This window comes from Emys orbicularis, chromosome 4 (genome assembly GCF_028017835.1).
Source record: "Emys orbicularis isolate rEmyOrb1 chromosome 4, rEmyOrb1.hap1, whole genome shotgun sequence".
Taxonomy (NCBI): domain Eukaryota; kingdom Metazoa; phylum Chordata; order Testudines; family Emydidae; genus Emys; species Emys orbicularis.
This window is the reverse complement of record NC_088686.1, coordinates 124,043,722-124,062,425: the sequence shown is the minus strand read 5'-3', so window position 1 is coordinate 124,062,425 and position 18,704 is coordinate 124,043,722. Positions and strand designations below refer to the sequence as shown.

At 57.9% G+C, this 18,704-nt stretch overlaps 2 protein-coding genes across 2 annotated transcripts; both read left to right on the top strand.

Moving 5' to 3' along the window:
* The first annotated feature begins 443 nt into the window (after window positions 1-443).
* On the top strand, window positions 444-4,046 carry SDHAF2 (succinate dehydrogenase complex assembly factor 2). Its single transcript, XM_065403515.1, has 4 exons — window positions 444-471; window positions 653-876; window positions 1,948-2,057; window positions 2,769-4,046. The coding sequence occupies exons 1-4, from the start codon at window positions 448-450 to the stop codon at window positions 2,897-2,899; spliced, it is 489 nt and encodes a 162-aa protein (XP_065259587.1). The 5' UTR covers window positions 444-447; the 3' UTR covers window positions 2,900-4,046.
* Window positions 4,047-9,190: 5,144 nt separating this feature from the next.
* On the top strand, window positions 9,191-17,904 carry SAXO4 (stabilizer of axonemal microtubules 4). The gene is made up of 12 exons (XM_065404158.1): window positions 9,191-9,512; window positions 10,205-10,322; window positions 10,781-10,934; window positions 12,365-12,493; window positions 12,806-12,869; window positions 14,435-14,538; window positions 15,106-15,165; window positions 15,557-15,643; window positions 16,766-16,897; window positions 16,986-17,080; window positions 17,557-17,721; window positions 17,817-17,904. Exons 1-12 carry the CDS (start codon window positions 9,191-9,193, stop codon window positions 17,902-17,904), a joined length of 1,518 nt encoding a protein of 505 aa, XP_065260230.1.
* Window positions 17,905-18,704: the final 800 nt, after the last annotated feature.

Genomic DNA, 18,704 nt, shown 5'->3' with positions numbered 1-18,704 from the left:
CCCTGGCTCCCCTCCATCTGCTCCCCCCGGCTCCCTCCCCGCTTATATCTACCCGCCCCCGATCTGCCCGCCAGCTTCACCCAACCCCCCCGGGAGAACAGGGGCCCCGTCCGGCGCTGCCCTGGCGAGGCGGGCGCAGGGACACGGCTCCCCCCGCCCCAGGGCCCTGCCGCCAGCCGACCGGCCCCCCCTCCCCGCGGGCCCGATCCCCGCGCCAACCCCGCTGCATCGAGTCACCGGGGGGCCCCCGCCGGCCCGTTACCGCGCCGGGGCCCAGCGTCCCGAGCAGGCCCGAAGCGCGCGAACCGCTCACCGCCACAGCCAGCGCCGTCACACCACGCCCCTTCCGCCGCAGGCCACGCCCCTTCCGCCCCCCGCCTGCCGGGACCGGAGGTACCATAGAGAGCGGGGGAGGCCGGAGTAGAGCGGCCGGGCCCAGGAAGCGGGATGGCGGCGGCGATGGGGCTTCGGGTGAGCGGGGCAGGTTTCTCCGGGGGGGGAGCGGAGCCTGGCGTTCAACCCCCCGCCCCGGGTGGGCGCCCGGCTCCCTGCGGGGGGTTGGGCGGGTCCTAGCCCTGCCGGGTGTCTGGGCTGGGGGGTGCGGGCCAGTAGGGGGCAGCCCCTCCCCCTCACGCGCCTCCTCTCTCGGCAGCTCCTGTCTTTCTCCCGACGGGCTCTCCGCGCCCCCCGCCCGAGCTCGCTCCCCGCCCGGCGCGGCTATCAGGGGGGCTCCCCGGCCGACTCGCGGAAGGACCTGCTGGAGATCCCCTTGCCCCCCTGGCAGGAGCGGCCCAGCGAGCCCCTGCAGGCCAAGAGAGCCCGGCTCCTGTACGAGAGCAGGAAGCGAGGCATGCTGGAGAACTGCCTGCTGCTCAGGTAAGGGGGGCCCCGCGCATGGGGGGCCGGATCGGGGTCTCTCTCTGGCTGCTACGTTCCCTGGGTGGATTCGCTTCCTGTCCCCTTCTTGGGGGACGGGGCGGGCATGAGGGTCTCCGTCTCCCCAGCAGCTCTCCCGGCTCTCCTTGGCTCTGCCGGGCTTCCCTGTCCCCCCACGGCGGGGAACCGAGGTTGCCTTTAGGTTCCGGGCCAGGTCCCATGCTGTTCAGTGTAAGTAGTGATCTGCAGAGCGAGGTCACAAACGTACAGAGGACACGAAGTTACTGAGATTAGTCAAGCTACAGGGGACTGCGTGGAACTTCAGCGGGACCGAGCCCAGCTAGGGGAATGGGCAGCACCATAGCAGGTGGAATTCAGTGCTGATAAAATATTTTAATGCTGCCCTATAAATTAGTAGTGTGGCCTCAGCTGGCTAATGCGTGATGTATTGTTACCCCATCTCCGAAAGGGTATTGCTGAAAAGAGGTGGTTGAGAATGATCAAGGGCCTGGAAAAACTCTCCTACAAAGAGAGAGAGAGAAAACTGAGATTATTGTTTTAGAAAGGAGACAAGTAAGGGGGGACATAAATTGATAAAACAATGACTGGTCTAGAAAAGCAAGGTTGGGAGCTTCTGTTCTCCCTGCCTCATAACAAGCACAATGGGACAGTCAATTAAATAGAACAATGGGAAATTCAGAACTGATAGAGGGGAATCCTTTTTCACACAGTGCATAATTAGCTTGTGGAACTCTCTACCACAAGAAGTTGGTGAGGTCAGGAACATGGTAAGATTGCCAAGTGACCTGACATTTCTATGCATAACTAAAATATCCAGAGTTATAATTAAAGATAACAGATGTTGGCAGGGATATTACACCTCAGCTACAGGGTTAAGCTGATCTTTAACTACTAGAGACCTGGATGAGCCCTTCTTGGGGGTAGATTATCTCACATCTGCCTGCTGCTGGCACTGGCCAATGTCATACAGGATGCTGGATGGACCCTGGCTGTGAGCCTGGCAGTTCCTATGTTCCTCATGCTTCCTGGTTTCTCTCTCGCCTCACTTAGCCTCTTTGCAAAGGAGAATCTGAACAGCATGACTGAGCGGCAGCTGAACCTCTATGACCGTCTGATCAACGAGCCCAGCAACGACTGGGATATTTACTACTGGGCAACAGGTACTGTATTGCAACAGGGCCCTCTTTGTGGGAGGCAGTGTGGCCTAGAGGATAGAGCAGTGGGCTGGGGCTCAGGAGACTTGGGCTCTATTTCCAGGTCTGCTGGGTGACTTTGGACAAGTCACTTCCCCCTCTCTCTGCCTCAGTTTCCCCATCTACAAAATAGGGGTGATGATACTGATCTTTGTAAAATCTACAGGAGCTAGGTTTTATAACTGGGCCCTGTCTCCTATGATGAGATGGAGCAGGAAGCTTTCTGGGATGATGAGCGTGTCTCAGCTCACCTGGGCTCCACATGCAGCAATATACAGTATGGGGATCAGAATAGCAACTGCAGTGACTCTTGCTCAGAAAATGTCCAGGGCTTCCAATCCCCATGCTTCAAGGCACAGGATGATCATAAACTGGGGGCAGGAAGGAATTCCCCTGTACTGCACTTATTGAATGGGTGCAGGGTTTTACTCCCTCTGTATCCTAGAGCTGTTTGCTGCCATCTGAGATGGGTCTCACTAGGAGGAGTGGTTAGCTGCTCTGACCTGAGTTCCCATGGTGTTTAGTGAAGCAGACTTGAAAGAGGCACTATAACTTTAGAGGGATACGAGACTGGGTTCAGTGTGACTCCTGATTGGCTGCACAAAGATGTGAAGCTGGTGACTTTGAGAAATGGGGGTGGGGATGCTGTGTCTCATCCTGTGTCCTTTCTCCCTGAAGAAGCAAAGCCCACCCCGGAGGTGTTTGAGAATGATGTCATGGTGATGCTGAAAGAGTTCACCAAGAACAAGAACAAGGAGCAGAGGCTGTGGCAGCCGGACCTGGAGTACCTCTTTGAGCTCTCACGGTGAGGCACCCTGTCTGCTCCGGGATCCTCTTCTCATCCCTAGCAGCAGAGGCTGAGGTGCCTATACCTATTTGGCAGCCTGCAGTGCTGCGGTCCTGGCTCCTGGAGTCCTCCACCCGGTGGTTGCTTCTACCCAGGTTTCCAAACCCCACCGAATAAAGTTTCAAGCACTATCCCTGACCGTGGGAATTTCTACGTGGATTTGTCCCACTGTTGTACGGGTGCAGCAGTCCACCTCAGAAGTGGCTGCATTTCAGTGGCACTGTATGTATATAGCTTGTAGAGCATCTTGGTGCGAGAGAAATAGAAGGTGATAGCATTATGACAGTGTGCTTTGATTCATTGTGAAATTCCTCTTGTTGTTTGACCGTGGGGGCCTCTCTGATGGCTACAGCCTCTCCATTAACCATTCCTTGTAAATCCTTGTGGCCAGAGCCCACCAATGGGTAAATTCAGTGTAAAGGGAGGGGCGGGGGGGAGAAGATAGACCCGCCCAGCAGGAAGAGTATCCACCACTCGCTCTTTTCCAGCCTCCTGTTTAAATACACTTGCGCCAGGAAGGGAACAGCAATGCTCACTCCCTTGTGAGGTTAATGACTGATTATGTGCCCAACCAACCCTGCAGGCTGAAAACAGTTTGCTTAAACTGAGCATTCTCCAACCTTTTCCAAGAGTGAATCCTGTGCAATTATTTTTTGTTGCAGAAGCACCTATGAGTTGCAGTCATGCGCCAGGCCCCCATTGTGCTAGGCCCGGGGTTGTGCAAACACAGACCAAGTGGGCAGTTCCTGCCCCAAAGAGCTGCCATCCTAGAGAGTGTGTCTCTTGGCCGCTCCCCTTCCGCTGGTGTTCAGATTGTGTCCCTGCAGCAATTGCTGCCATGGGAAAGATGCTAGGAGTGGGTTTGATGAGTTTAGCTTCATTTATTGCAATGTATCAGCTGGAAAGGAGGAGGAGCCAATGCGATGTGACCAGCCTGTTCTCAGCTACTCTTTGGACCGCAGTCCCAGGATGCACCTGGCCTGGCTGCCATCTCTCTCTCGTGTTATCGGTAAGGCCCTGTTAAATCACGGTTTCAGGGACTGCATGGAAAGAAGTGGGTTGTAGCCCACGAAAGCTTATGCTCTAATAAATTTGTTAGTCTCTAAGGTGCCACAAGTACTCCTGTTATTTTTGCGGATACAGACTAACACGGCTGCTACTCTGAAACATGGAAATTGTGAAATTAGCCCAATATTGTGATTTTTCCAGTAAAGGGGGGAGACTGAAGTGGGGATGGAACAACTCACAGTAATGGGGTGCAGGCTGGGCTGGTTTCATCAAATGACACTGTCTATCCAGCTCAGGCTGTCGTTAGAGCTGCCTGCCTGGCCAGCAGGGAGAGGGGAGCAGTGCTGACAATGCTGCGGTTAGGAGCCCTGGCCCTGCAGCAGGCCCAGGGGAGACACGGCAAGGGCTGAGCCCAGGATCTGCCACTGGGTGCATGAGATGGTGTGTTAGGGGGCCCTGCCCCAGTGCTGGGGAGTGGGGTGGAAAGATGGATTCCAGACTCACCTCCACTCTTTGCCAGGGCAGGGCCCCCTCACGCACCTAGTTGTGTGCCAAGTGCAGATCCTAGTCTCAGTTCCTACAGTGTTTCCCCTGGGCCTGCCAGGGGCTGCTGTAGGTTGAGACAGCCCAGGGCTCCTAATCACCATGTGTTATCGGTGCCGTCCCCTTCTCCCCACCAGCCAGGCAGGGAGCAGCAGCTGCAGCCTGGACAGAGATGGGCTTGGACAGCTGGTGCCATGTAGTGAGACAGCTGCACCGGCCCATCATCCTACCTTGCTCCTCAGCGTAGGACTGACCTGTCGCCTACCCCCATGAGTAGCTGTGGCTTCAGGTGGGAGGTGGAAGCCAGGATGCCTGCTTGTATCGCCCCATGGGGGAAATTGCAGCAGTTTGGGGCAGGGAAAGGGGAGACTTGGCGGTTGTGCCTGTCCTGTGAAATTCAAACATTGAGCTGTGACAAACACCCTGCAATTTATGCAGGGCCTTAGTTACAGTGGCCAGGCCTTCATTCCTCCTTTCTTTTTCTCTTCTCTCATCCTCCTTTCCTGCAAGCAGCCTCTACAATGAGGAGGCCTACGGTGCTGGCCAATGGTTGGCTTTCAGAGTCCTGGGGTTGTGAAGGGAAGAGGTCGGGGCTGGCTCTGGATAGCTGGGGACAGTAGGTTTTTAGGTATCTCATTGCTACAGGAGGGGGTGGGACCTGTCATTTCATTGCAGGGCAGAGAAGTGGGCAGAAGACAGGACCTCTGGCTGGTGGAAAGGGGGGAGCAGGGACACACACAGCAACTGATCTGTTCCCTTGAAGCTCTTGGGAAAGATTCCCAGCTCAGTGTCTTTGAGACTCAGCAGGAGCTGTCCCAGGATCAAGGGAGATTAGCCTCAGCTGCAGTACCAAGGAATGGCCATGGGGTGTTGCTGCCTCCTCAATGCTGAAGGGCTGGGAGCTAAGCAAGGTGAAGGCTCCCCTGGGTTTGCTACCCGATGGCCTGGCCAATCCCTCCACCGCTTGCTCTCAGCCAAGCACCCTGTGGCTGCATCTCTTCGCCCCTTGCTTTCTGTCTAATGCAATCGCCTCTTGCTTTGGCCACAGCCCCACTGGCTGCTCTCCCTGCCTCTGTTGCCTCACAGTAATGCTGGGACGTGGGTGCAGCGGGCGCTTGGGTACTCTGGGCACCTGCGCCTGTGTAGTGCCCTCTGTGTGGCTCAGGGCCCATCCAGGCCAGATGCACCTCTCGGCCTGTGCTGCGATCAGGCAGCAGGGCTGGAAATACCTGCAGCCCTCATCTGGGATGTTGGCCTGCATTGTGAGTGCTTGTAAAGTGCTTTGAGATCCCCCTGCAGCCTGGGCCTCCGCTCCCTCCTGCTGGAAGCTGTCCTGTTTCTCCAGCTGGTTGCTATGCACCGGTTGCTAGGATACTGGCTGTGACTGGGCAGGCCTGCACATTCCTCCAGCGAGCTCCTAACCCTGCCCAGTGCCTGCCAGGACCTTGCCAGAGCCTTGCCTGGGGCAGGTAAGGGAGGAGTGGGAGAAGGGTGTGGGGTGGGCAGAGCTGGGAGGCGGCAGAGTGAGCGGGGGAAGCTGCCCGTGTGGTCCCTCTATCCCCAGCACCCTCCCCAGCCCAAATAAGTGTGGCTCAGCCCTGCCCCTGCTGTATTGACCCTCAGCGCTGAGGGGGGACTGCTGGCTCCATGGTCTCTCTGCTGAGCGTGCCAACAGGAGGGGCAGCCAGTGGCAGTAGCCATGATGGGTTTATACTGCTCACTGAGACCCCCAAAGCCCCCTCCCCCTCAAAACACCCTCCCTCAAGGATCTGAACAGCTGTCTACCAAGGTCTGCCTACGTGCAGCCTGGGGTCAGATGGGAGCCAGGGGAGGTGAAAGACCCTGAATTCCCTCTGTTGGGCCAGCCAGTGTCCCTGTTTATGGCCATTGGACTTGGCTGATGGTGGAAGAGCAGGAGCTTCTGGCTCAGCCACATGTGCTGGAGCTGGGTTGGGTTCAGTGGCATGGCAGGGCCCAAACCGGCCCAGGGCTCTCCCCTGGGATCTGCCCTATCGCTGAACAGGGAAGAAGTCTCAACCCCTGATTTTGTACAAAACCTTTGTGATGCAGCCCCTCTAAGGGCCTCTGCCTCAGCCTGCAGCCTGCCTGGAATGATGGCTCTGAGAAGGGGCACTATCCCCATTCGTCTGCACCTGTTAACCCGGAAGCCTAACAATGCGGTGGCTGTTAACACTGTCATTTCTTTCACTGTTGATCAAAACAAATGAGAAAGAGGAGGGAGGATCAGATGATTGCCAGCTCTTTGGGGCAGGTCTTTTTGTTCGGGTTGTACAGCACCTACTGGGATTCCTAGGCACTACAATAATACAAATAATAATGATGGGGAATTTCATAACCTAGTGTGGGTAGCGCCTCCTGCTTGTGTCATGAGTGAAGGGGTGGAGCTTGGGTTGTGGGCAGAGCCTGGAAAAGTACCAACACATCTTATTCCTGCGCTGACCCTTGGAACTCAGAGGTGGGTACAAGCCCCTGAGATACCCAGGCAGCAGCAGGAAGGCCAGGTGCCATGAAGGGGGTTCCAAAGAGGATGGATCTAGATTGTTCTCAGTGGTACCAGATGACAGAACAAGGAATAATGGTCTCAAGCTGCAGTTGGGGAGGTTTAGGTTGGATATTAGTAAAAAACTTTTTCACTAGGAGGGTGGTGAAGCACTGGAATGGGTTACCTAGGGAGGTGGTGGAATCTCCATCCTTAGAGGTTTTTAAGGTCAGGCTTGACAAAGCCTTGGCTGGGATGATTTAGTTGGGGATTGGTCCTGCTTTGAGCAGGGGGTTGGACTAGATGACCTCCTGAGGTCTCTTCCAACCCTGATATTCTATGATTATGATTAAGTAGCTTGGAGGGGCCTTCTCGGGGGCTTCTAGAGTTCATAAGGACAGCTCCTCGGGCAGAGTACAGCAAGAAGATGCTCAGCATGTGCAACTTCTTTATGGGTGGGGGGGATGCACATGTGCTCCTGCCATCTAAGCCTCTAGTTGTGCTGGGCCCGACCCTCTCCGGTAAGTTCCTGGACTATCTGCAGACTCCAGTCTGGGGCCAGATCATCCTCTCTGTAGAGACAGAGCCTCTTGCTAATCCCCAGTCTGCACTGGGTAAAACTGCCCCAGAGGAGATGGGGTGGATAGCCAGGCTTGGGGAGCTCCACCAACAGGTGCAGGGAGTTCTCTGCTGAGGAGCCGGAGCAGAAGGGCTGAGGGAGGGGGGAAGAGAAGCTGACAAAGGAGCCTTGAGGGAGAGGAGGGAAAGCAAAATCCCCTGTAGGGCTATCACCTGGTAACTCTCTGGGTGACACTGTTAGTATGTGACCCTCTGAACCACTCAGTGCCAACTGGCAAAGGGTTCCCTATCCTGTAACAGCATTGTCTAACAGGCCTGACAAACTCACTATGCCTAGCACCCCACTGTCATGGTATTTATCCAGAAATAGCATAGTGTAAGCCTAGGTATCAAATGAAAGCTGGCATCACGCTGGTCACTAATACCATTGTGAAATGTACGTACTGAGCATATACATTAAAAGTGATGTGTACATCCTGGCACTGTGTCTTAAAGTCTGTAACCAGGCAGAGCTGACCCACAGGTTTCTGCCAGCCAGGAGAGAAGATATGTCTCTGTATCATGTAAATTAAGCCAAATCTGTCTACGACATATACAGGAGGCTGGGAAGACACTGGAGACTAGACTGCAAGGGCTGTCCTGTCAGGGTTGCAAAGACAATGAACTTGGGGGGGCGCATAAGAGGAAGGCAAAAGGACACCTTCCGTCAGGCAGAAAAAAGATCAGCACTTTTTCCATTAATGAAAGTTGGCTTCTGGCCTCCTGGGCTAGTGATACTAGGAGGTTGCCTTAGATGAGATTTTCACCTGTTAAAAGTTGTTTAGGCTCTAAGACACATGTTGTACCTTTGGTTTTATGTGTAACTGGCTGCTCTTATTACCCTTGCTCGGTAGCTCTTAAATCTTAACCTTTGTTAATAAACTCGGATTTTGTGTCCCTGTAAAGAGGTGCCAGGGCTATGTTGTTATACTGGAGTGGATACTCGGTTGACTCAAACAAGCTGGTGGGTGTATTGTTCCCTTGAGAGTAGCGAACATAGTAGTTACTGTGAGGGTTCAGTGTCAGGACACTATGGGGGGATGATTTTGAGGAGTTTGTGGTGCACCAAGTGTTGCCCTTCAAGGCAAAGTAGGGGCTGGCACAGCCCTGGGAGACTGCTTGAGTGGTTGAAGGGCTGGTGGGGTCAGGACACCCAGCTACCACCAAAAGTCTCCCTCTCACTGAGATGGGGGTAACACAGTGACTCATCGCCCCGGGATCTCCAAGAAAGTATCCCATAGCCCCAGGCCCAGCACAGTTCCCTGTCACCTCCAGGATCATAGAATATCAGGGTTGGAAGGGACCTCAGGAGGTCATCTAGTCCAACCCCCTGCTCAAAGGGGGACCAATCCCCAGATGGATTTTTGCCCTAGATCCCTAAATGGCCCCCTCAAGGATTGAGCTCACAACCCTGGGTTTAGCAGGCCAATGCTCAAACCACTGAGCTATCCTTCCCTGGAGTCAGAACTGTGATGCTGGGACTCAGGGCTCTGGGCCTTTCCCCTGTCCCCAGGATATCCAGGCCTCTGTGGTCCTTCCCTGCCCTGGCTCTGGGATCTGCTGGCTTGCTGCCCCAGAAGGGCAATGGGCTCAGAGCTGGGCTGTGTCCTTGCCCCTGCTCTGACATCACAGTGCCACGGGTATGATCTCATACTCTGTCGCCAGGGAGACACCGGAGGAGCAGCTGAGCCGGGCAGGGTAGGTGGCGGTCTTCTCGTCCCCATGCTCAGCTGTACTACGTCCTCTGTCTCTATAGCCACTGGGCAGCCTGCCCCCCAGAGATCCAGCCCTCCCTCCACCATGGGGCGCCTCCCCCTGGGCGGTGTCTCGCCCTATGTGAGGACCAGCGCTGGTGGGAGCGTGGACCCTCTGAAGTTCTACGCCACCAGCTACGGCACGGCTTACGGTAAGGGCCCCGCAGGAAGTGGTGCCTGACAGGGCACATGTGGCTGTGAAGGATTAGGGGAGGGGATGGTGAAGTCCATGCCAGCCCTGGAGCCGCTGCCCCAGAAGGCCGTATGAATGACCTGCCCTCCATCCCTGTGTGCTGGTCATCACTGACCCACTGGGCTCAGGGAGCCAGCCGGCAGCGCTTCCCTCCCACCGTGCACCACTTACCCACGGTGCACTGCTGGCCTGACCCCAGCCTCAGTATCCCAGCAGGGCCAAGACCCTGGGCAGCTTCCCTAGCAAGGCCCCTGTGTCCCCAGCGCTAACCCACTAAGGACTGAATCCCCCTCACAGTTCCCCACCACGCTTGGCCCTGTCCCTGTCTGCAGTCACATAGGCTTGAACTGCCTATCTGTGCTCTCTGGTCCCTTCTAGTGGCCAGAGCCTGTATAGCCATGTATGAGTCCTGCCCTGGACCTGCTGCTTCAGCTCAGGCTCCCAAGTTTAATCCCTGGTGATGCCAACTGCCAAGGCGCCATTGCAATTTGGAGCTTGGGGATTGTCCTGGAAGAGCAAGTCCTTTCAAAGGCTCTAACAGCATTAGGGGCTCAGGAGGAGTCTCTCACCCTGAGCAAGTGTCTCTCTCTCCATGGGCTCCCCCATTGCCTGTGTGGCTGATAGCTGCGATTCCCCTGCTCTGTTCGGCAGGGCAGGAGCGATTCCATCCTCGCATCGGCCACCACTCCGGAGCCGGGTACAAATCCAATTACCGGCCTGTCGTCTCTTACAAGGCCAGCCTGGATCAAGTGGATAATCCAGCCATGGGGTAGGCTGTCCTTGAGGAGATGAGGGGGGCTGGGCACAGGCTGGGATTGTGTGCAGGGTGGGGACCGTCCCATGGACTATAGACCCCTCTCCCACCCTGGGCGTTCATCCCAACAGGACAGCCCTAGGAGTGTACCCCAGGTTGGTAGGTCTCCCTCACTGCTCCCCTCTCACCCCTTGGGGAGGTGGGTGTATCAGTGCAGAGCTGGGATCACGTTCAGGGAAGAGACTGTCCTGCAGTGTGGCCTAGCGGATGGAGCACTTGCCTGGGCCTCGGGAGATCTGGGTTTTCTTCCCAGCTCTGTCACTGGCCTGCTTTGCCACCTTGGGCAAGTCACTTCCCCCGCCTGTGCCTCAGTTTCCCCATCTGTAACCCTGACCTCCTTTCTAGAGCACTGTGAGATCTACAGAAGATCTAGCTATCATTATCCCACACTTGTTCTCTTCCTCCCGCTCCAGACAGCTCCTTCAAGATAACTATGACACAGTGACCACCAAGCACTTCCGGTCCCTCCAGCTTCCCGATGGCAAGTACCCCCTGCCCTGGAGTGTCTACCAGCCGGGGAGCGGGTTTGTTCGAGACAAGCCCATTTCCTTCCCCACCACCAAAGCCGTAAGTGTCCAGTAAGCCCTGGCTCTGTGCCTGGCCAGCTCATGGATGAAGACCTGTCCGCCATGGGTTTGCCATTGGCAATGCAGCCTGGTGACATTGTGGCTAGAGGATTGTGTAGATGGTACGTTCCATCCCAGAGCTAGTGCTAGATTGTAGGGCTGGGGGCAGAGAGGGCCTTAACCCTTTAATAATTATACACAATGCGACCCTTTTACTTTATTAACTACATGCAACAAGGAAAATGGAACTTACAAAATTAGCTTTGGTTATATCCATCTGTTGTCTCTTGTCTTAGATCATCAGGTCTTTGGGACAGAGCTCATCCTGGTTTTGTGTCTGTACAGCACCTAACACCTTTGGGTATATCTACACTGCACACAAAGCCCAGGTTCTGACTCAGGTTTGAGCCCAATTCCCCCTTCCATCCACACACACATTGGTCTGACTCAGGTCAGCAAGCACCCAAGAGCCAGGTCATAGGACCCTGCTAGACTTTGACTTGGGGCCAAGCCCTGGCATTTTGCAATGTGGACACAACTTAAGCCACAGACCCGAGTCAGGAGGTCTGCATAGTGTAGTATGGACACATTAGCACAGCTGTGAGACCCTGGTCCAGTGATTGTAAGCCCAGGTTTACAATGCCATGTGGACAATCCAGTGCAGGCTTGGAAACACAGAGTCCACAAGCCTGGGTCCCGCAGACCCGGGTTTACAATGCAGTGTAGACCCACCCACAGGGCCTGGTCAGTGACTGCAGCTCCTACATGCTACTACAACACAAATAGTAAACAATAGCACACTTTGGTTCTGTTCGGATGGGAATATAAATAACCTGACAGTGTTAATGAGTGTCCACAGGCCTTGAAGTGCTGCAGTCTGTCTCCTGAGCGCAGGCTCCGTCAGGGAGCGGGTCCCATTGGCATGATGTGACCCAGAGGCAGGGTTACCCAGTGACTGCTTGGTGGCCTATGTGAAATGAGGAGTTTGCAGGGAGGTCTCAGTCTGGATTGGACAGGTGCCCCTGCTACATGCAGCGCCCGCACAGCTGGGGTGGGTTGGCAGCTTCAGCAGATAGGGCAAGGACTGAATGGGCATGAAGTCTGCCCTGCCCTCTCCCCCTTAGAGGGGGGAGCAGCGCTAGGGCGTTGGGGATTGCACTGCAGCTGGGGGCATCCAAAGACAGTCAGCATCCGGGAGTGCTGATTTAACACACGTACAGGTGTCTGTGCACTTGCGATGTTCCTCCCCTCCTTGGACACTCCCCATCACATCCTGCAGCAAAGGTCCATATAAACCGTTCCTCGGCTCTGATCACCTCCCTGTGGGGATATAGAGGCTCAGCAGTGCCCTTTGCTGCCTTGCCTATCCTGGCTGAGTGGGGACCTGGCGCTTTGCTGCCATGGAACTCACCAGAGGGGCTCACTCTGCAGGTTAAGAAAGTCCACTTCAATACGCGGGACCAGGGGCCACGAGCCATCACAGGGCTGGAGCCCAGACAACTCCCTGTCCTGCACAAGCCACAGGGGAAAGGCTCTGTTGAGGGGGAGAACGCCAGACACGTGAGTGCAGCACCGACTCTCCCCGGGCCTTGACCCGCTGGACACATGTCCTGGGCATTGCAGCAAAGCAAGGGGGACAGCCCTGGTGTGCCTGTGTGCTGGAGTGAAGGGGAGATACCCTGGCACCAGACTGGAGGGCTCCTGCCAGGGGAGGAGGGTGAGGGTCTTCTGCCAGGGTGTGTGAGAGCCCTGGGTGGGGGTCTTCTGGCAGGATGGGTACTAGGCTGGGGAGGTGGGTAGGGGCCTACTGGCAGGCCGGGTGCAAGGCTGATTCCCCCTCCCCGTTCACTCACTCTCTCCTGCTCTTTGCAGGGCCCTCTCTACATGTCCACAGAGTATAACTCCAAGTTCTGCTTCGACAGTCCCAGCCAGCCAGGTACGGTCCTTCCTGGAGCCCCTTGCACCCTCCTGAGCCATGTCCTGGGGCAGCCAAGCAGGCCTCTGCCATAGGCTCACTCATAGGAATTACACCTGTACCCATCCCCCCCGTCTAAGCAGCACTGGGTCTAGCCAGGGCTTGGAAAGGCACACCGGGTACTCTGTAATGAGCCAGTGCCCCAGCCTGGTGCCAAGGGGCATTGCGCTGCTGGAGGATGCTGTCTCTTGTCTGAGACAGGAAGCCGAGGTCCCAACAGCTTGTGGTTATTAAAGGTCCCCTGGGACTTTTGCTAAGAGCAGGACTTTTAACCCATTTCCCAGCCAAATTCCAGTTCATGCGCTTACCTCCTGCCTCCCTAAATTCCCCTGGCAGTTTCAATTGGCCGCGCTCTTTGTTTCCCCTGCCTGTCCTACCTCGTTGTGTCATGTCACTGTGAGCTGGTAAGCACGTTCCAGCCCTGAGGTGGCTGCATTGCAGTGATGGGGAAGTGATCCCATGTCTTACTGGAAACCCCTTTACGGTCTGTTGGATGGAAAGTGCTATGTACAAGATGACTTGCTATTCTCATCTGGCAGCCTCTCTCTGTCCCCTGCCTGGGAGCACAACCCCCTGTCCCTCTAGCCTTAAGGGGTGGGGTCTCCCTGCTGACGAGCTGTCTGACCCTGGGGAAGTAGGGAGGGGGTGTTACTGGAACCCCTAACACGAAGGGAACCCTAGGTGTACCATGCTTTCTACTGGCTAGAACTGTCTGGGAATGGTAAGGGGTGTGGGGTTCCCAGGGCAGGGGGAGCATGGGGAGCTCTCTGAATTGTCCCCTGGGCATGAGCCGTTCCTGGGGTTCCCAGTTCCTGTCTCCTGCGCAGAACATGCCAGCTGCACAACTTCACCGCTGTCATTCGCATGGTTCTTTATCCATATGATTGCTCTCGCCTCCACGCAGCCACCTATGCTGAGGTCACCCTTCAGGCCGGGAGCGTCAGAGGCAGGGTTCCACGCGCAGCCCCCTATCCAGCTGCACCGCTACACCACGGCCCGAGCCCAGGCTCACTTGCTGTTTCTCCAGAACAGCCCGGGGCCCTCCCTGTGATCTTAGCTACCCATGGGCCACCTCGAGATCTTTCCTCCCCCTCCTATGTGGGCTGGTCCCACAGTCGTCACGGCCCAGCTTATCTGAATCCATTGGCTTGTCCGGCGATCGTTTCCTCTCTGGTGCTCTCAGCTCCCGTGTGCACCTCATTTTTCATTCAACCCGCAGCCCAGTTAAGTGTGAGGCTAATGCAGACACAAGCCGGGCTTGCCCTATGGGAGGCTCTGTCTCCCTCTAGTGGCTAGACCAAATGGAGGTTTATGAGCCAGCTCCCGCCTTCATTAACGGAGCTGATCTTTCTGCTCTGGCCGGAGAGGCTGGTGGTTTTAGAGACAGAGGTTGGAGGTTCGAACCCCGAGGTGCAGCATTACGTGACTTCAGGTGGTTTAGATATGTTGGTTGTTGCCCAGCATTGTTGGACTCCCTCTGGGAATGTGAGTGACCATGTACTCCCCCGCCTCGTCTCCCGTTACAGATTTCTTACAGAGGAAGACGATAGGAGCCAAGGAGGAGACGGGATTCACTGAGGGCACCCAGCGGAACCCCATTGCAATCCTGCCACCTCCTCTGGGAGAGCCAGTAGGTGCTGGGCCCTGGTCTGCTCCCCCGGTGGTCATCTCTGCACTGGGCTGAGTGGAGCACAGCACCCCCTTTGTACCTGGGGGTGACCCAGCTGTGCATGCCCACACTTACCCAGGAGCCTGTGCAGCTTGCCCCCCCCCCCGGTTTCCCAGCCACTCCAGTGGGTTTCTCTTCCCCCCGCCCCTTTTGTTCGGAACCGTCTCTGAGCGGCAGCTGGGGTGAGGCTGAAGCCCCCTCAGGGCTGCCCTGGAACACATGCCAAAGCTGTTTGGGGCCCAGCATCCCAAACACCATCCCCCCCTTACACACACACACAACACACACAGCTCAGCTACATGGGGGAAGAAAGGGGAGGTCACCCACAGCCTGGCCTCATCCCTACCAGCTCTACCCCCCATGTCATGGGCCAGCTCCATACACCGGCAGATTCCTTAGTAAGATCTCAAGGGATCCCCCTTAGATCCCAAGGGGAGGAGCTGGCCAGGCCTGGCCCAGCTTGTCTGGGGAATCCTGGGCCCATCCTGCGTGGGGAAGGGGCCTCACTGCCCAGTGTTTCCCTTGCAGAGGAGCCAGCCTGGCATCAGCATCACCAAGACGGACTTCCTGCCCAGCGCTCTCCCCCATGTAAGAGGGGCCGGGAGGGGGGAGAAGGAGGAGCAGAGGGAGGATGGCAAAGGGTGGGAGGGTCACCCAGAGATGGGGGGCAGGATGGGCAGAGTGGGGGAGTCACCCAGAGACTAAGTGGGGAGGGCAGAGTTAGGGTCATTCCTGGGCTATAGCTCCATGCCAGGGAAGCCATTTGGGGTGCCCTCTCCCAGGATCCTGTAATAGGTGGCCAAGCCCCAGTGCTTGGGCGGCTTCCAGTTCGATCAGGGCCTGTGACCCCGCAGAGGCCGGGCTGTGATGCCCTCTGCCCTGCTCCCCTGTGCGGGCGAGCTGGGTGGCTGCAAAGTCCTTGGGATGGGGGAGGTGACACTTTGCCCCTGGCTGCATCACTTTGTCCCACTCCTGTCAGGGCGATGAGTTCCTGCCTGTGCTGTCGAAGGGCTCCGAGCGAGAGACGGGATTCAGCCGGGACAAAGACAACGGCCTCAGTGCCATGGTGAGCGACCTGCCTGCCTCACCCCTCCAATCCACTGACACCCCCCATCCTGCCTGCACCCTCCATCCCGCCTCCAATCTGCCCCCGCCTGCCTGCCTGCCCCCTCCAATCCACTGGTACCCCCCATCCTGTGTCCCCTCCATCCCACCTCCAATCTGCCCCAGCCTCCCTGCCTGCCTCCTCTATTCCACTGGCACCCCCCATTCAGCCTGCACCCCCCATCCCACCTTCAATCTGCCCCCACCTGCCTGCCTGCCCCCTCCATTCCACTGGCACCCCCCATCCTGCCTACACCCCCATCCCACCTCCAATCTGCCCCTGCCTCCCTGCCCGCCCCCTCCTTTCCACTGGCACCCCCCCATCCCACCTCCAGTCTGCCCTCGCCTCCCTGCCCGCCCCCTCCATTCCACTGGTACCCCCCATCCTGCCTGCACCCCCCGTCCTGCCTCCAATCTGCCCCCGCCTCCCTGCCTGCCTCCTCCATTCCACTGGCACCCCCCATCCTGCCTGCACCCCCCATCCTGCCTGCACCCCCCATCCTGCCTCCAATCGGCCCCCACCTGCCTGCCCGCCCCCGCCATTCCACTGGCACTCCCCATCCTGCCTGCACCCTCCATCCCTCCTCCAATCTGCCCCTGCCTGCCGGCCTGCCCCCTCCATTCCACTGGCACTCCCCATCCTGCCTGCACCCCCCATCTCACCTCCAATCTGCCCCCACCTCACTGCCCGCCCCCTCCTTTCCACTGGTACCCCCCCATCCTGCCTGCACCCCCCATCCCACCTCCAATCTGCCCCCGCCTGCCTGCCCTCTCCTTTCCACTGGCACCCCCCATCCTGCCTGCACCCCCCATCCTGCCTCCAATCTGCCCCCGCCTCCCTGCCCGCCCCCTCCTTTCCACTGGCACCCCCCATCCTATGCCCCCTCCATCCCACCTCCAGTCTGCCCCGGCCTCCTTGCCTGCCCTCTCCATTCCACTGGCACCCCCCATCCTGCCTTCAGTCCTCCCTGTCTGCCTGCATCCTCCTCTCCGCCTGTAACCTGTCTGTGTGCTGGCCTCTCTGTCTCCTCCCTCCCTGTATGTGACTGCCCCCCCATTCACCTGGTCTCCTCCCGCCCCCCAGGGCCCGCTGCATGCAGCACCCCAGCCTGGGGCCGAGGGATCAGGGCCCCTGAGCCACGCTCAGTTCCGAGGGCTCCAGAGGCCCCTGCAGACCCAGACCAACCTGCTGGGCCGGGAGTACGTGGGGAACAAGGTGAGTGTGAGCACGGCCTGTACTGCCTACTCAGCGTCCCGCAGATCCCTCGGGCCTGGCCAGCTCAGCCCTGTGTCCCCCCTCCCAGGAACTCTCCGGATTCAGCATCAACAACAAGAAGTATGTGACACCTCCTTATGACCCGGACTTGCCCAACAAGTACCTGAGCAGCTACAACTCCAAGTGAGTCTGGAATACTGCCACCTCCTGCCCCTGGGGGGAGCTCTACCCTGCCTCCCCCAGCCCAACCTGCCCCTGGGGGGAGCTCTATCTGCCTCCCCACAGCCCATCCTGCCTCTAGGGGAGCTCTACCTGCCTCCCCCAGCTCATCCTGCCCCTGCAGGGAGCTCCCCTTCCCCTGCCCCTGGGGGGAGCTCTACCCTGCCTCCCCCAGCCCAACCTGCCCCTGGGGGGAGCTCTACCTGCGTCCCCCAGCCCACCCTGCCCCTGGGGGAGCTCTACCCTGCCTCCCCCAGCCCTCTCCCCTCTCTCCATGTGCATGCCCTGTGTGTCTCTTGGTTTGAGTGGGGGTGCCCTGACCGGGTGTGTGTGGGGGAGGGAAGCGAAGGGGGTCGCTCGGCCAGTGGGGAGGGGTCTCAGCAGCTGACGGACCCAGCAGGATGCAGAGCTCTTTGACTCTGTTTCCTCCCCTCTGGCAGGTTTTATGACAACACCCTCAAGGGGGTGGACCGTGAAGGATGGACCCACGGAGGAATCCAGCCTCAACAGCCAGGCGGCTTCGCCACCAACAACCACGTCACTGAACTGGGCAGCGACCCCAATGCCATGGAGACCCTGAGACGGGTCCACCCCCATGTCGGCAGGTGAGGCTGGCCGGCTCCCACTGTCCTCCACCCTGTCCCTGACATCCTCCTGCCCCTCCTCTTCCCTCTGTGATGCTCTCCCCCTCTGCTCCCAGGACGATTACAACGGTGGACCCGTTCTATCGCGACACCCCTCACGACAGCCGCTTCTCTGCTCTCTACCAAACCGCCGTACCTGAGTAGTAAGGGGCCTGCGTGGGCTTGCTGGGCACCTCCCAGGGCAGCGGGGCTGGGATTGCGCTGCCCCCCAGCTATGCAGTGGAGCACCAGGGCATGCACCCAGCAGAGACCTGGCCAGTCAGCTGTGAGCACTCAGCCCTGGTGCTGGAGCTGATGAGGCCAGGTGTCAGGATCTGCTGGGCCTGGATCAGGCTTTCTGCTCCCTCCATGGCACAGCTCATGGCATTTCTCTTCAGGGGACGCTGGGAAGGGAGTCCCAGGCCCTTATGAAGAGTGGGGAGCATGACTGCTGTAGGCTAGGCTGCCCATCCTCATCCCTGTCCTTTCCCCAGCCTTTGGGGAGGTGGTATGGGTTCCCCAGGGCCACTCCACATTCTCCATTCCCCTCTTGGGGTCCCTCCCCCCACTTTACCAGATTTCAAGAACCTCTTCTTTGCTTTCTTGCAGATCTGTGCCTCCACCCTGCAGGAGCTGGTCTCCCCCAGCGAGGCAGGGACTCCAGGGCTGGTCTCCCTCGGTGAGGCAGGGACTCCAGGGCTGGTCTCCTTCGGCGAGGCAGGGACTCCAGGGCTGGTCTCCTAGCCCGGCGATGCAGGGGCTTCAGCATCTCCCAAAGGGCTTTACTTTTCCAAGGATATAAAGAGAAATCATCACCCAGTGAAGGCTCATTGGTTCTCAGTGGCCTAGCTGCCAGCCCCCCTCCCCTTAGATCCCATAGACCTCTCCTCCTCTTCCCCATGGCCCCATAAACTTCTCCTCTTCCCGAGGGACCCCAGGGGCCCCTTCCACCCCCGTCCCCTGCT

Bases quoted from the DNA above. Each gene is read 5' to 3' on its own strand.
- SDHAF2 (XM_065403515.1), top strand. From the start codon at position 448: ATGGCGGCGGCGATGGGGCTTCGG. The intron at 877-1,947 runs GTAAGGGGGGCC...CGCCTCACTTAG, and splicing joins GAGAACTGCCTGCTGCTCAG to CCTCTTTGCAAAGGAGAATC. The intron at 2,058-2,768 runs GTACTGTATTGC...TTCTCCCTGAAG, and splicing joins TATTTACTACTGGGCAACAG to AAGCAAAGCCCACCCCGGAG.
- SAXO4 (XM_065404158.1), top strand. From the start codon at position 9,191: ATGGGCTCAGAGCTGGGCTGTGTCCTTGCCCCTGCTCTGACATCACAG. The intron at 10,323-10,780 runs GTAGGCTGTCCT...CTCCCGCTCCAG, and splicing joins GTGGATAATCCAGCCATGGG to ACAGCTCCTTCAAGATAACT. The intron at 14,539-15,105 runs GTAGGTGCTGGG...TTTCCCTTGCAG, and splicing joins CACCTCCTCTGGGAGAGCCA to AGGAGCCAGCCTGGCATCAG.